Raw genomic sequence first — 13,855 nt, forward strand, 5'->3', positions numbered from 1 at the left:
GATCACAATCAAGAACATTCTTAAGTACCTTCGAAGGACCAAGGAATGGTTTCTAGTCCTTGGTGAGAGTGATGAATTAAAGGTGCGAGGGTATAGTGACGCCATCTTTCAGACCGACAGGGACAACTACCGTTCGCAGTCGGGCTGGGTCTTTACCCTTAATGGAGGAGCAGTGACTTGGAAAAGTTCCAAGTAAGAAACCATGGCTGATTTAACGTGCGAATCAGAGTACATTGCAGCGAGCGAAGTGTCAAAAGAGGCGATATGGTTGAAGAACTTCATTGGAGACCTTGGAGTTGTACCTGCCATAAAGGAGCCTATGGAAAATTTCTATGATAATGAAGGAGTGGTTGCCTTAACCAAGGAACCGAGGGATCATGGTAGATCTCGACATATCAACAAAAAATATCACTTTATTCGACATCGAGTAGAAGAAGGACACCTCATAGTAAAGAGGGTATCGTCAGAGGATAACCCAGCAGATCTGCTTACGAAGGGACTGAGTAGGGTTAAGCACTTGCAGCACGCTAGGAGCATTGGGCTGAAGGACGATATTAGTTTAGATTAGATAGTTTAGAAACATGTAATAGATAAATGTAATTGACATTTGATGATTAAATAAAGGAATATTATTTATAAGTAAAGCTACTGTCTTATGTTAATTGTTTAACTAATGTTTCACTTTGCATGTTTTGACTTCCTAAATAATTGAGTTATTAAGAATAATCAAATTATTCGAACGGTCCACAGTCGTTCATATGTTGGAAGTAGGTATGAATGAAGACTGTCATGAATAGGTGTGTAGATTGTCTAAAAGGTATTAGACATAGCAAAGGCTTGCTACAACGTTCATGAGTGCTTATGAACAAGTTTTAAGCATTGGAATAAACCCGCGCTTGCTGGAATCGCTTCATGGAATTTATCATGAGTGATCGCAAGACGATAATATCATATAGTCTTAAAACCTAGATATATGGTTTATTTTTTGCTGATTGGTTGTACATTGATAATGCGAAAACGCATCAGTAACTTGATGTTATAAAATGCATTGTTGTGTATGGTTTGATTAGTAAATAGTAAATGCATATAATTCGAATTTTATATGTTCCTTTTATCCTAAGAGGGTAAAAGCGATATCAGGGCCCCTCACTGATTTGATTTGACTTATGTGTCGGGCCCGGTCAGGACTGAATTGATGTGTTCAATTAACTTCTATGCCAAATGAATTTATGATCGAGAAAAACAAATTGCTGGATAATAAGTATGACTAGGTTCCATGTGATTGTCCGCACGATATCTAGAACAGAGGACTGTATGATCCCTTATCTAAAGGACATGTTACTGATAAGATCAGATTTCGACAGCGTCTTTAACAGCTACGATTGCTAATCGGAATATACTTACATTATAGTTACTATACTTATCCAAGTGGGATACTGTTGGATTAGTGTCTAAGCCCGTAACTATATTTGGTAAGCTATTGACCTGGTTGTGTATGGTCCTTTTGGGTTGCCTTCTCCAAAGCAACTTGACAATGTAATTTAAAGAGAGAGAGAGAGAGAGAGAGAGAGAGAGAGAATATTATGGTTTATTAATATATTATAAGAATAATATATTAAAGTAAAAATCATATTTATTTAATTAGTATTAGTCATAAATTAATTAGGAATTAATTTGATGACTAAAAAAGATTAATTAAATAAAGGGGTATAAATTGTCAAATGTGTGATAGTTGAGTTTTGGGTTAAGGAAAGCTAATAGACTAAGGGGGGAACGAAATTATGATGGGGATCCATCATATTTTCATCCAAGGCCTTATTCCAGAAGGTTCCTTGGGCTGCTTGGTGGCTAAGCTGTCCATTAGGGTTTAGACTGAAACCCTAGCAGCCTGCAAGTATAAATAAGACCCCAGACTATGGAAATCGGCTACACTTGCTTCTAAGAGAACCCTAGGGCCGATTTCTAGCATCTCTCACCCTATCTCATATTGCCTTCTCGCTTGTGGATTTTGTGAACCATTAGAGGAGTTACAATTATGACTCTAAGCTCAAGATCAAGAAGACTACAAGGATTCAAGCTACTTGAAAGAGGTAAATCACTTAGATCTGTTTTCTTTATGATAATTCTGAATTATATATGATAGATATAGGTTTGTAAGTCTTGGATTCAAATCATGTAAAATAGAGAAACCTAGATCCAAGCATTAGGGTTTGTATGAGCACATAGGATTGTTCTTATGCTTAAAACCCATCAAATCGATCTACCAGGTTAAAGGCATTCGAGAAATCCACAATCAGCATTACAAGAGACCCATCAGCATGGTGTTCACTCAACACCCTATTGGCACTGTGTAACACAGACTCGGCACCGTCAGATACACCAACCCCAAACTAACTCAAATCGTCAGCTTATAAAGGGAAAACGAATTAAAAAGATAACACGTTTTCATAAGGAATAATTACTTAAAATGGTAATATATTTTCATATTTTGGTGACTAAGTTATTTATTTATTTACCCCTTTAATATGTTAAACTGTACACTATTAGTCATTATGACCGGTTACCAGGTTAGCCGATAAAAATGACTTAATACGGTAATATATTTCTCAATTTGTACACATTTAATCATTAATATTTTTGTACATTTAATATATATATATATATATATATATATATATATATATATATACACACACACACACACACACTTTAGTTACTTTTGGTTTTTATTTACTCTAATATATTCATACATTTTACACTTTTGTAATATCTTTTTAGTTTTTTTTTTTCATATTTGTTTTCGTATTTTACTTTAATTTTATCATGTTCTTTCGTATTTGTTTTCATATTATTTGTGTTTATTTTTCTGTATTTTCAACTTGTTCTTAATTTTTATTCAAAAAATATAAAATATATTAATATACTAGAGTATATAACAATTTTGGTAATTTATAGTTTTTGTAATTTTTGTTTTATTTTTATTCAAATAAATAAAAAAGTTATATTTATATTTATAATTTCGTTCAATTTTTTTTTATTTTTATTTTTGTTCTTGAGTGTTATTATATTTATGTTACGAAAAAATAAAAAATATAAAAAACAAAAAACAACTTTTTTATTGAGAATTAATGTTTGAATGTGTGATATAACTTGCAAATTTAATCATATCTATGTATTGTGATATCAACAATTTAAATTTAAGATAATATTTTTCAATTTTATAATAGTGTAAAAAAAAGAACAAAAGAAATACTAATAGTCGGCCATTATAAAAAAAAATGTTATAATATTTTAAAATGAATTTAAGTTCATTTACTTGAATCAAAATGAATAAAAATATTATAAAAATCATAAATAACTAAAACTGAAAAAAAAAATAGAAACAAAAGGTAAAAAATGTAAAAAAAAATAAATTGTTGAAAAATAAAGTTAAAAACAAAAATAAATAAAGTGTATATATATATATATATATATATATATATATATATATATATATATATATATATATATATATATATATATATATATATATAATGGAAAAAAATAAAATATATAAAAAAACGAAATATAAAATTAAAAAACCATGTGGTATAATTTTTTGCAAACTATAGAGACTAAATTTGAATTTTAAACCAATTTTATGACTGATTTTGCAAAAAAAAAAATAGTAATAACAGGCTTAACCATGAAATTTGTTAAGTGGGCTAGAATGAAAATTTTGCAAAAAAGTTGTGGCCATAGCAATAATAATAATAATGTTTGGGATTTTCCAGTTACACATTAAAAAATTTGGACTTTTATGATATTAGTCCTTTTCAAAAATATTCTCAAACTAATGGTGGCTTCGGCAGCCTCTCGGCCGCTTCTTTCCTTTTTTCCATTGGCAGCTATGACAAAGGGTAGGAGGGGGAAGGGCAGGAGGTGTAGGGGGTGTTGGGTGATGGTTGTTGACACAAATAGGGGCAAAAAGGGGTGACTGGAGGTGGTTCTTCGGTGGGGGAATGGTGATCCTCGGTGGGTGCTCTAAACCGAGAGAGAGAGAGAGAGAGAGAGAGAGATCAAAAGAGTGAGAGGGAGTTTAAGAGATGTTGTGGATGATTATTTGTGTGGAAAATGAAAATCCAAGGCTTCCTTTTATAGCCCAATGAAGCCTCACATGTCCATGCAAGGCCATGCCTCCATAGAAAGTCAAACACTTCAACACACTCATACTTGTACTCTTGTGTAAGTGTGCATTCAACCAATGAGAAAGGCTATCTTGGACATGGGAAGGGGGGGGGGGGGGAGGAGTGAACTTGGCTGATTTTTCATGCATGCAAGCATAGGTTTGGCCATAGTGATGTCACAATGAAGTATTAAGGTGCTTAAATAGGGATCAAACCCTGAAAATTATGGTTTCATTATGGTAGCCCTTCTCGTCGAGTTGAGGCTTCTTAACTCATCGAGTAAACTTCAAGTCCCGCGTACAAAAATCCATTTCTACTCGACGAGTTTGGGGCCTCCAACTCGTCGTGTCCTTTTGCAAAAATGAATGGTTTTATTTAAAATACATACCAGGACCCGGACGTTACATCAGAGATTGGGTATTAGCGAGCTTGGGACTTTTGAAGAATTGAGATTTCGACTCAGTTGGAGTTGGATAATGTAATTTGGATGTTTCGGGTATTCGCTTTGTGTTTTGGAGTCAAAGTGTATTTCAGTAATTTGTCAGCTCGAGCTTTTATAGAAATTGGATGTTCGTTCAGGATATTGTAAGGCAGGTATGGGTTGGTAAAAGTGTGGAGCTTCTCATCACTTTTTCATGGATATAAGGATCGTCGGAATCAGATTGAAAATGAGGAAGTTATGACCTTCGAAGTATATTATGGTTAAGGGGTTAGGCAGTATGCGGGGCGTACATATGCGTACGCATGGCGTACCAGTTCTAAAGCCGTTATGCAGGGAGTACATTGGTGTACGCAGGGCGTACTGATGCGAGGCAGGATCGCGCCTTCAAGCACATACGCGGGGCGTACGTGCATCTTAATGAAAACCCTAATTTTGATGATATGCCATATATAAGCTCATTAAGTCTTTAGGGTTGGCCTCTCTACTAGCCTCCAAGCCCTCAAAACCCTAGAAATCGACCTTTAGCCTTCATGCTGGTATTTTGAGCTCATGGTATTTATTTTTGGTGTGTTTTGGTCCATATCCAAGAAGTAGGAGATTGGTGCAAGGTTGAGGAACAAGGAAGAGCTTATGGATCTTGATTATGTGCTTCATTTCCAGCTTGTTTGAGGTATAAATCTATGAACTTGATCATTGATGTCTTAGATCTATCATTTATGAGTTTTGGTTCCTTTTTGACCCCATGGATATGGTCTAGTTGCTTAATGCCACTCTAGGAGCTTTGAGTTGCCCCTCTTGGTGTTTCTGAGGTTCAAGGTCCATAAAGTTGGCACCTTTAGGATTTTAACCCATCCATGCATAAGTTTGGGTCCTTGTCATGATGGTAAATTGCTATATTTTGAGGTTAGGTCTTCTTAGGGCATGTAAAGTCACCAAGTAAGTGACTTTATGGTTCTAGACACTTATTGGACTCAAATATGTGGTTTGGACTTCTAGATTTACGCATTAAGAGCTTAATGATAGGATTGGGCTTATTGGGTGAGTATGCTGGGTGTACAAGTCTGTACGCGAAGCGTACAAGCCAAACAACAAGTACGCTTAGTGTACAGATGGGTACGCCCCACGTACTTAGTAAGGAAGGATTTTGCATGTTGGGCTTCAATTTACGCCATCTTTTGGGCTTAGTTGTCTTGGTCCCTGTTGGGCCATTAGGTTTTGGGTTGATAATTATTTTGCGAAGGTCTACAATGGGTTTGGGCCCAATTTGGAAAATTGGGCCATGGTTTGGGCCTTGGGTGGTTTTTGGTATTTGGGCCTTATTGGATCGTTAAGTTTGGGCCTAAGTCTTGGTCCAAGTTAGGTTAGGGGTAAAATAGTCTTTTTACCCCGAGTATGGATTTATGGTTATGGATTGGAACCCAATTGTTAATTGGGTGTTATTTTGATATTGATAGTTCGAGGAATCTGTCAGTCGGTAGCCAGCGATCGCCTATGTGATTCGGCAGTGCGAGGTGAGTCTCCTCACTATGTTTAGCGGGTTGAAGGCATCAATGCCAGCCCATGGTTTATTATGTTAGGATGCTAGCTGTCTCCATGACTCTTGTATGTGTATGTATTGGTATGTATGCCGAACATGGCTCGATGTCGGGCAAGGCCAGATGACTGCATCGTACGCTGTTATCTTTGTGATTATCGCATGTGTTGGTAGGATTATGTGTTTGTATGTTGGCGGGGCCCGTTATGTGAGTGTGGGCAGGTCCTGTATCTTAGTGGGCGGGGCTCGTTATGTGAGTGTGGGCGGGGCCCGATATGCGAGTGTACGCGGGGCCCATATCTCAGTAGGTGGGGGTTGATATGCGAGTGTAGGCGGGGCCGTATCTCATTGGGGCGAGGCCCATTATGTGTTTAGTTATGTATGATATGAGGTACCTTGGGGAAATCACTAAGCTTTGTACTTACAGTTTTCAGTTTATGTTTCAGGTACTTCCGTTTTCAAACGGAATGACTCAGGATGATTGCAGAGCACACACCACATGTTTCCACATTTTGTGAATTACTCTGATTTAATGATGTTTTGGTAAGTCTTGATTACCTTGGTTTCATGGAGATGATATGTATTAACGATTTATTAATCTAAAAATGAAAATTTTATATAATTATTTTGTATACATTACACTTACCCTCACAAATAGTCCTTAAAGGCTATTGGCTCTTCCTCCCCATTACTTTTGATTTCAAGCTTTAATATGGATATTCCAAGCCCATCTTCAAGAGTCAATCTTTTCCAAGTCTTCAACAAATCAAGACCAGTTCTTCCAAAATGGATTTGCAAAGCGGAATAACTAATCGCAAGCCCACCACGCCCACCAACAAGCTAATCTGCAACCACACCGAGACTCCAAAAACCTATAAAACACCTTATGCAAAAAAAAGTACCTGATACGCCAAGATAAAATATGCAATGTAATAATAATAATAATAATAATAATAATAATAAGCTAAAAATACTAAAATAAACTATAAATAAAACAAATTATAATCATTTCATATCTGTCATGGACTAAACCACAACAAAATCATTTGTTAGGGATGAAACATGAACCTTCAACAGTATAAGGGATGGTCTAAGTTAATTTTTGAAAATATAGACCAAACATGTATTTTGACACATATACGATAGACGGTTCTTATAATTTAATTTTATTTATTTATTTATTTCAAATTAGTTTAATAAATAAAAATATAAACCGGTTAATCCAGGAAAACCACAAAGAGCATTTATGTAATTTACTTTTATTTATTTATTTATTTAAAGTTAGTTTAATAGAAAAGGTAAAATAAAAGGACCAACACTGTAACAAATTAAAACCGTAAAAATCATTAAAAACTAAACTGGTGAATCAGTAAAACAACAATGACCATTTACGTAATTTTGTCAAACTATAATCAGATATTCAAATTACCCAACGCCCCTCTTAAGGGGGTGTTTGGATTAGATTTTTAGCTTATTGCTTATAACTTATTTGTGGTGGGAATAAGCAATAAGCATGGGAAAGAATGTTTATTAAAATTAGCTTATTTAGTCTAATAAGCTGGATTTTATCCAAACACTTAAATTAACTTATTGTGGGAATAAGCAATAAACAGTTTTTTTTTTTTTTCTATCCAAAACGCCCCTAAGTCTTAATATTGTACCGGCGTCGTCACTCGTCGGTTAAAAATAAAATCGCTAGGTTTGTGAAAGGCCACTGAATCTTTTTGCTCGGTGAACCAGTGTCAATGGCGCCTCATGATATCCGGCGTCCATTCAAACGTGCAGCGATCTCCGACCAACAGAAACGCCGTGAATTGTCTTTGCAAAGGCAGGCTCAGAACCGGAATGAAGCTCAGCTGCAAGCCCGCCGTCTCGCTTCCTCCATCCTCTCACTCCCAAACCACAACTCCGAACCTCAACATTTGGAACCAGTCGAACTTGTACCCGAGCCTATAGTTGAAGAACCCGAGACTGATGCCGGAGATATCACTGATATCGACATCCGTCAAGCGGCTAAGCTCAAAGGCCCCGAAGCTCGGCGGTGGTTCGCCAGTCAACTTATGCTTCCGGAGTGGATGATTGACGTCCCTGATCGTCTCGATCACGATTGGTATTTGTTTCTCATTATCTCAATCATGTCTGTGAAGAATTAGTAAATCATACGAAACTGAAACTATTCTAGGCCTAATTTGGTCTATTTTAGCCCTGCATAGTTTCAATAAGCAGTCGCTGAACTTATTAGTTCTAGACGATACACATAATTTGGCCCAATTAGGGCTTAACGAGAATCGTAAAATCGGTTTAAAGGTCGATACATTGATGAACAATGGTCGGAACTCATCAATTGTTCGAGATGCTTCAGTAGAAGTGAACTCATAATGAATGAAACCCTACAGGTATGTATTTGCAAGACCTTCTGGAAAACGATGCTTTGTTGTTTCATCAAATGGAACAACTATCAGCAGATTACGCAATGGCTCCCTCCTGCACCGATTTCCTTCTTCTCTACCTAATGGTGCTCGAACCAGAGAAGGTTCTCGATCTGCCCAATCATATTGCATACTTGACTGCATATTTCACGAGGTATTAATCTTCACTTACATAAGGAGAATGGAGTTACAGTTTCTGATTTTAGCCTAGTGTTTTGATGATGATCTTTTGTATATTCTATGATCACAGTTGGATCAAACCTACTATGTAATCGACATGGTATGCTGGGCAGGAATCTCATTTTATGAATGCACAGCTGAATTCAGATTTTTTTGGATGAACAGCAAGCTTGTTGAGTCAGGAGCTTGTGAGGATCCATCTACCTACCATAGATATAGATTTAGCCTCATTCCTGTTTATAATTGTGATCATGAAGGCCTCCAAACAGCTTATACAGGGCAAGTCCCTTATGCCAAAGATGGGCTACTATTTTATAACAAGTAAGCTTCTTTCTTAATTCATTAAAGACTTTTCATTAATATTTTTGATGGGGTTTTTTCTGTTTATTATATATAGACATGCACACTATCAAACAGGAAATACACCATTAGCACTTGTCTGGAAGGATGAGACTTGTAGTGAGTATGTCATTGATACAGATAACAAAGGACAGATTCCAAATCAACAACAGGTAGTTACAATTTCTTATCCATTAAATCAACATGCTTCATTTCAATATGTTGCTATTTTTTTCTAATTTACCCTTCATTGATTATTTTTTAATGTTTATAAATGAGAAGGTGGTTTTGGAGGTACAAGAAAATGGGGAACTGGTTACATCTGATGATCCTCCAGTTGTACTTGGTTGCTTGAATGCTGGTTTTATACAAGAGGTTTGTGTAAAGTGTAATTATTGTTTAAAAATATTTCAGTTATAGAGTTTTTATTTATTTATTTATTTGGATTTTGTGTTTTTTAGACAGGACTGAATATAGGAAACCTTGTTAGGTTTGCAGTTAGTGAGGGTGGATTGACATTTATGAATGGGAAGGTGGAAAAGGCTGATTTACAGTATATAGGAAAGGTCCATCGTGCACGTGCTTTTGCTGATAGTTATTCTAAGGTAAATACTACAAATTTGAAGGTTTTTGAGCTAAAAATATAATATATGATTATTAATAAAATTAATAGTAATATTTTTTATTTTTAAATTTCTCAGATTGTATTCCAATATATGGTTCGGCATTCTCCTTTACGAATAGAGGATCTTTTTGCATCTATGGGTACATCAAGTGAACAAAGGGACAATGAGGTGGAAATGGTTGGTTGATGGATTTGTTAATGTTTGATGGAAGAGTTAAGTTCTCTCCTTCACTTTGGTTATTAATAGAACTAAGCTGTGATATGAGGCCGAGCCTCGTGTAAAAAGCCATGATTAAATAATTACTCGATTTTTTTTTTTAAAAAAAAATTCGTTTTTATTTTGTGTGGTCTGAAAGTTTAGTTCCGTTTGGTTGTTCAAAAAATGTTGTATGAATGATGCTTTTGCGGGAAAAAAATAATTGGAACCCGTTTATAAAAAGTTGCAACTTTTCATGAAACATTGTTACTACCTATAGGATATTATTATTATTTACACTATATAAGGGTGTCATGGGATTGAATTTTGACTATTTTTTCATCCTTATTATCTATCACATACACCATGTTTTGCAACAATGATTATGGGAAATGAATGCATGATCGTTGCCTACATTATTAATCACGTCCTTGTTTTCTGTTTAATGGGCATTCAAGAATCTCAACAATAAAAGCTAAACAAGGGTATCATCTTAAAAATGCAACACAACATTTTCTCATCATTTGTCTATGGTCAATAAGGCACAAAAACACAAATAAACGAAAATGTTGCTTCACAATCAAAACACTGATGATAAAACTATTTACTATGCCAAAGTGGTAGCCTCACACCCATCATGTACACACGCCAACACATCTCTGTAATCTCTCGAAATCGTAAACGAATCATAAACCTTCCCATCCTTACTCTTCTTGTACTCAAACAACAACGACGATTGGTTAAACGCAGTCATCTTCACAAACCCAAAATCATAATCCTTAAAAACACTCCAAGTCGTATTAATCTCACCAAATTCAGACAAATGAGCTCCGGCACCACCGACGACGACGTGAATAGTTCCGTTCACCGTGCCGGAATAATGCGTCTTCTCAGGGTTCACACACACATTCTACACCATCACCAGATTCACAGTATTAGAAAGCGAATTGAAACCCTAAATCCAAAAAGGGGATTTTATTTTTGTACCTGATAAATAGGGCAAGATCTTTCGTAGTTATGGACATGGCCATAAAACGCGATGTCGACTTTGTATTTCTGCCATAGCTTCTGCAAGCTCTCTCTTCCCATGGGCTCCTCAAACGACCCATCCGCCGCGTAGTATTTGTCCGACGAGTAACCAAGAACACGGTGGGCAGCAAATATGAGCCACGGTTGTTTTTTCCGGTCGACTGACGCCAGGCATCTCTCGATGAACTTGTATTGTTCTGTTCCTTCCCTCCAATCATGCTCCGAATCCGCTATACAGAAACGAAACATCCCATAATCCGTCGAATACCTACAAACAAAAGCCAGATTAAAACGGAAAAAATCCCTAATTTTTTAAAGGTATTGTGAAAAGCACCGATTTTTACCAGAATTTAGCTCGGTTTTGTGCAGGGACAAAGAACGAAGTCTCCGCCGGAACACCACATTCACCACCGGAATCTTTCCCATCGTAAAACGAGCCGCTTCCAGGCCAGTCACGTTCATGATTCCCACTATAACAAAAAACGAAATTGAAAATTGAAATAGAAGTTTGGTTTTTTTCTTTTTAATCGATTGTTAACATGAACACAATCACAAACCTTGCAATCATATATGGAACAACCGATGAAATGGGTTCAATTTGTGAAGTGAATTGATCCCATTGTGAAATGTAGCCATTTGAATACACGATATCTCCAATGTGGAACACAACGTCTATGTTATCAATGTCGTTAATGAGCTGATCAGTGGTATTGAGTGAACCAGGTTGATAATTACTATACTCATTTGATCCATCACGTTCAGCCTAAAAACCATGATTTAATTCAAAACTCTTGATTATATAAAATCGTAATTTTTGGAGTTTTAGTTTTACTACCTTTCCCATATCACCGAATATAATAACACGTTGCAAGGATTCTTGTCCTGGAAAAGGGGGTGACGTGAACGTGTAAATCTTTTTGCTCCATATATGTGTCCCATCGGGTAATATATGCCCCATTTTGTAAGTATACCTAGGATTTATAATTATAACATATAGTTAATCCAGTTAATTGAATTAAAAAATTTTAAAAAATGATAGATACTTGGTATTTGGCCATAGATTTTCCAAGAAACTTGTATGTATGAAACCTGGGTCCCGCCACCCGACTGATCTTGCTGGTGACCCTGCATGAAAGTAATTTTTCCAGTAATCGTGTTTACTGAGTTGACTCACACTGTCCTATCCAAGATTATCAGTAGATGAACATACCGCACATGCTATTTTGATGGAATGTTAGTGTTCCCGCGGGAGTGCGAATTCGGCCTTGACCTTTGACTCCCCATTCCACAAAAGGAGTTGCTTCGTTTATATTGTAGCCACTTGTCCATGTCACAGTCATCTAAAATGAACACAAAAAAAAAAAACAAAGATTCCAAATATCAATTTAAATAGTAAAAAAAATATATAATATAAAAATACATTTTCAAAACTTACTTCATTCCAAGATTTTCCTAGAGCAAGACGTGGATAAACAGGTGCTTTTGGATTTGCAAATGATATAAAGTTCGAATGAGCAACTAATTTTGGCTACAATGAAAATATAAAGACAACTAATAAATAATAAACATAGGAAAGGTGGGCCATATCAAAAGTAACTAAATAACAAAATGCATTGTAGATTTTGGATTTTTACATTTGATAATCCACCCGAAAACAAGGCAAATGAGAAATCAGCTCGTTGATTGATTAACCGGAGTTTTAATGTACTTTTTCCTGTTTTTGCATATTCCCAATTCGAGTAATTTGCGAATGTGTACTGAAATAATATAAGTCAGATCACAATTCACATATGATACCAATTTATTTGGAATAAATATCATAAATTTAAAGCAAAATTCACCTTTATTGGTGCAGAACATATGTATGGAGCCTGTAGCTTAGAATCATTTTCAAAGTAACAAGTTGATCCACTGCATTTTTTTCAAAAAATATATTATTTAGTACGAATTTCTACATTTGATTATGATATTGAAGATTTGAATCAAATCTTACTTAAATTTAGCAGGAGAAAATACTCCAATCCAGTCATCATTCGATGGATTTGGGTGTTGAAGCTCGATTGTCACCCAATCAACATCTTCACCCTTCATTAAAGTGAAAAATTTATCAACATTAGTCACTAGAAGAAACTGTTTTTCTTTCAAGAAAAATAAATTTTTACCTTTGAGCCAAGAACAGTAGGATAAGCTTTAATGGAGGCGTCATCACGGAGAGCAAACACAGCACTGTGAATTGCGATTTTGGACAAGGGTTGTTCCGTGATTTCAATATTACCTTTCACAAAATTCGCTGATGCTAAAACAACAAAGATTGATAGTGAAAAGACGGCGATTCTGTAAAAGATCTTCATTGAGGCAATTTCACAAACGGGTTACAGGCATGAAAAGGTTGTTGTTTCTTTACTGGGTTTTGGGTTTTGGATTTCTGGTAGTGGGATTTGGGAAGATTCCAGCAGATATTCTTTTATGATTTTGTTATGAAGTTAAAAGATTGATAAATAGTTGTAGTTATGAATAAATAATAATCCGGAGATTTCTTCGAAGATTAAGTCAACTGTTTTGCTTTGAGTTTTATCCACATGCTAGATGGCGAATCTTTTGACTCTGATTACTGGCCATCGAATTCGGATACAGAGTCGACACTTGGAGTCTTCAGTCTTAACGGAATCAGTCGAAATTAGTTGCGAAAATAAATACAGCATCTTGTTCTGCGTTCGTAGACTTTTACAGTTATATTTTTGGAAATTAGGTCATATAATGAATTATTATTGGGCAAATCTAAGAATCATTTATTTTTCTGGATAAAACCCTATTTATTTTCTCGAGGAGATCACTAAAATTTTGATATTTTTTCAAATAAAGTACTTTCACATCCTATGTTAGGCTTCACAAATAATAATGCATACAACTCATTT

At 35.5% G+C, this 13,855-nt stretch overlaps 2 protein-coding genes across 2 annotated transcripts; one reads left to right on the forward strand and one right to left on the reverse strand.

The window, feature by feature from the left end:
- The first annotated feature begins 7,789 nt into the window (after nt 1–7,789).
- LOC111915256 (uncharacterized) lies at nt 7,790–10,173 on the forward strand. The gene is made up of 7 exons (XM_052770444.1): nt 7,790–8,252; nt 8,539–8,725; nt 8,822–9,072; nt 9,149–9,263; nt 9,373–9,465; nt 9,552–9,695; nt 9,792–10,173. Exons 1-7 carry the CDS (start codon nt 7,888–7,890, stop codon nt 9,900–9,902), a joined length of 1,266 nt encoding a protein of 421 aa, XP_052626404.1. The 5' UTR covers nt 7,790–7,887; the 3' UTR covers nt 9,903–10,173.
- Nucleotides 10,174–10,380: 207 nt separating this feature from the next.
- Nucleotides 10,381–13,651, reverse strand: LOC111915255 (probable inactive purple acid phosphatase 27). The gene is made up of 12 exons (XM_023910928.3): nt 13,103–13,651; nt 12,934–13,025; nt 12,782–12,851; nt 12,575–12,697; nt 12,376–12,468; nt 12,151–12,280; nt 11,984–12,065; nt 11,776–11,911; nt 11,498–11,703; nt 11,285–11,410; nt 10,899–11,208; nt 10,381–10,821 (listed from the first exon to the last, which is right to left on the reverse strand). Exons 1-12 carry the CDS (start codon nt 13,289–13,291, stop codon nt 10,519–10,521), a joined length of 1,860 nt encoding a protein of 619 aa, XP_023766696.2. The 5' UTR covers nt 13,292–13,651; the 3' UTR covers nt 10,381–10,518.
- Between the last annotated feature and the right edge of the window lie 204 nt (nt 13,652–13,855).

The sequence above is a fragment of the Lactuca sativa genome, chromosome 4, assembly GCF_002870075.4.
Source record: "Lactuca sativa cultivar Salinas chromosome 4, Lsat_Salinas_v11, whole genome shotgun sequence".
NCBI classification, from domain to species: Eukaryota; Viridiplantae; Streptophyta; class Magnoliopsida; order Asterales; family Asteraceae; genus Lactuca; species Lactuca sativa.

Bases quoted from the DNA above. Each gene is read 5' to 3' on its own strand.
- LOC111915256 (XM_052770444.1), top strand. From the start codon at position 7,888: ATGGCGCCTCATGATATCCGGCGTCCATTCAAACGTGCAGCGATCTCC. The intron at 8,253-8,538 runs GTATTTGTTTCT...GAAACCCTACAG, and splicing joins GATCGTCTCGATCACGATTG to GTATGTATTTGCAAGACCTT. The intron at 9,466-9,551 runs GTTTGTGTAAAG...TGTGTTTTTTAG, and splicing joins ATGCTGGTTTTATACAAGAG to ACAGGACTGAATATAGGAAA.
- LOC111915255 (XM_023910928.3), bottom strand. From the start codon at position 13,291: ATGAAGATCTTTTACAGAATCGCCGTCTTTTCACTATCAATCTTTGTT. The intron at 12,852-12,933 runs GTAAGATTTGAT...AAAAAAATGCAG, and splicing joins TTTTCTCCTGCTAAATTTAA to TGGATCAACTTGTTACTTTG. The intron at 11,704-11,775 runs GTAGTAAAACTA...CATGGTTTTTAG, and splicing joins TATTCGGTGATATGGGAAAG to GCTGAACGTGATGGATCAAA.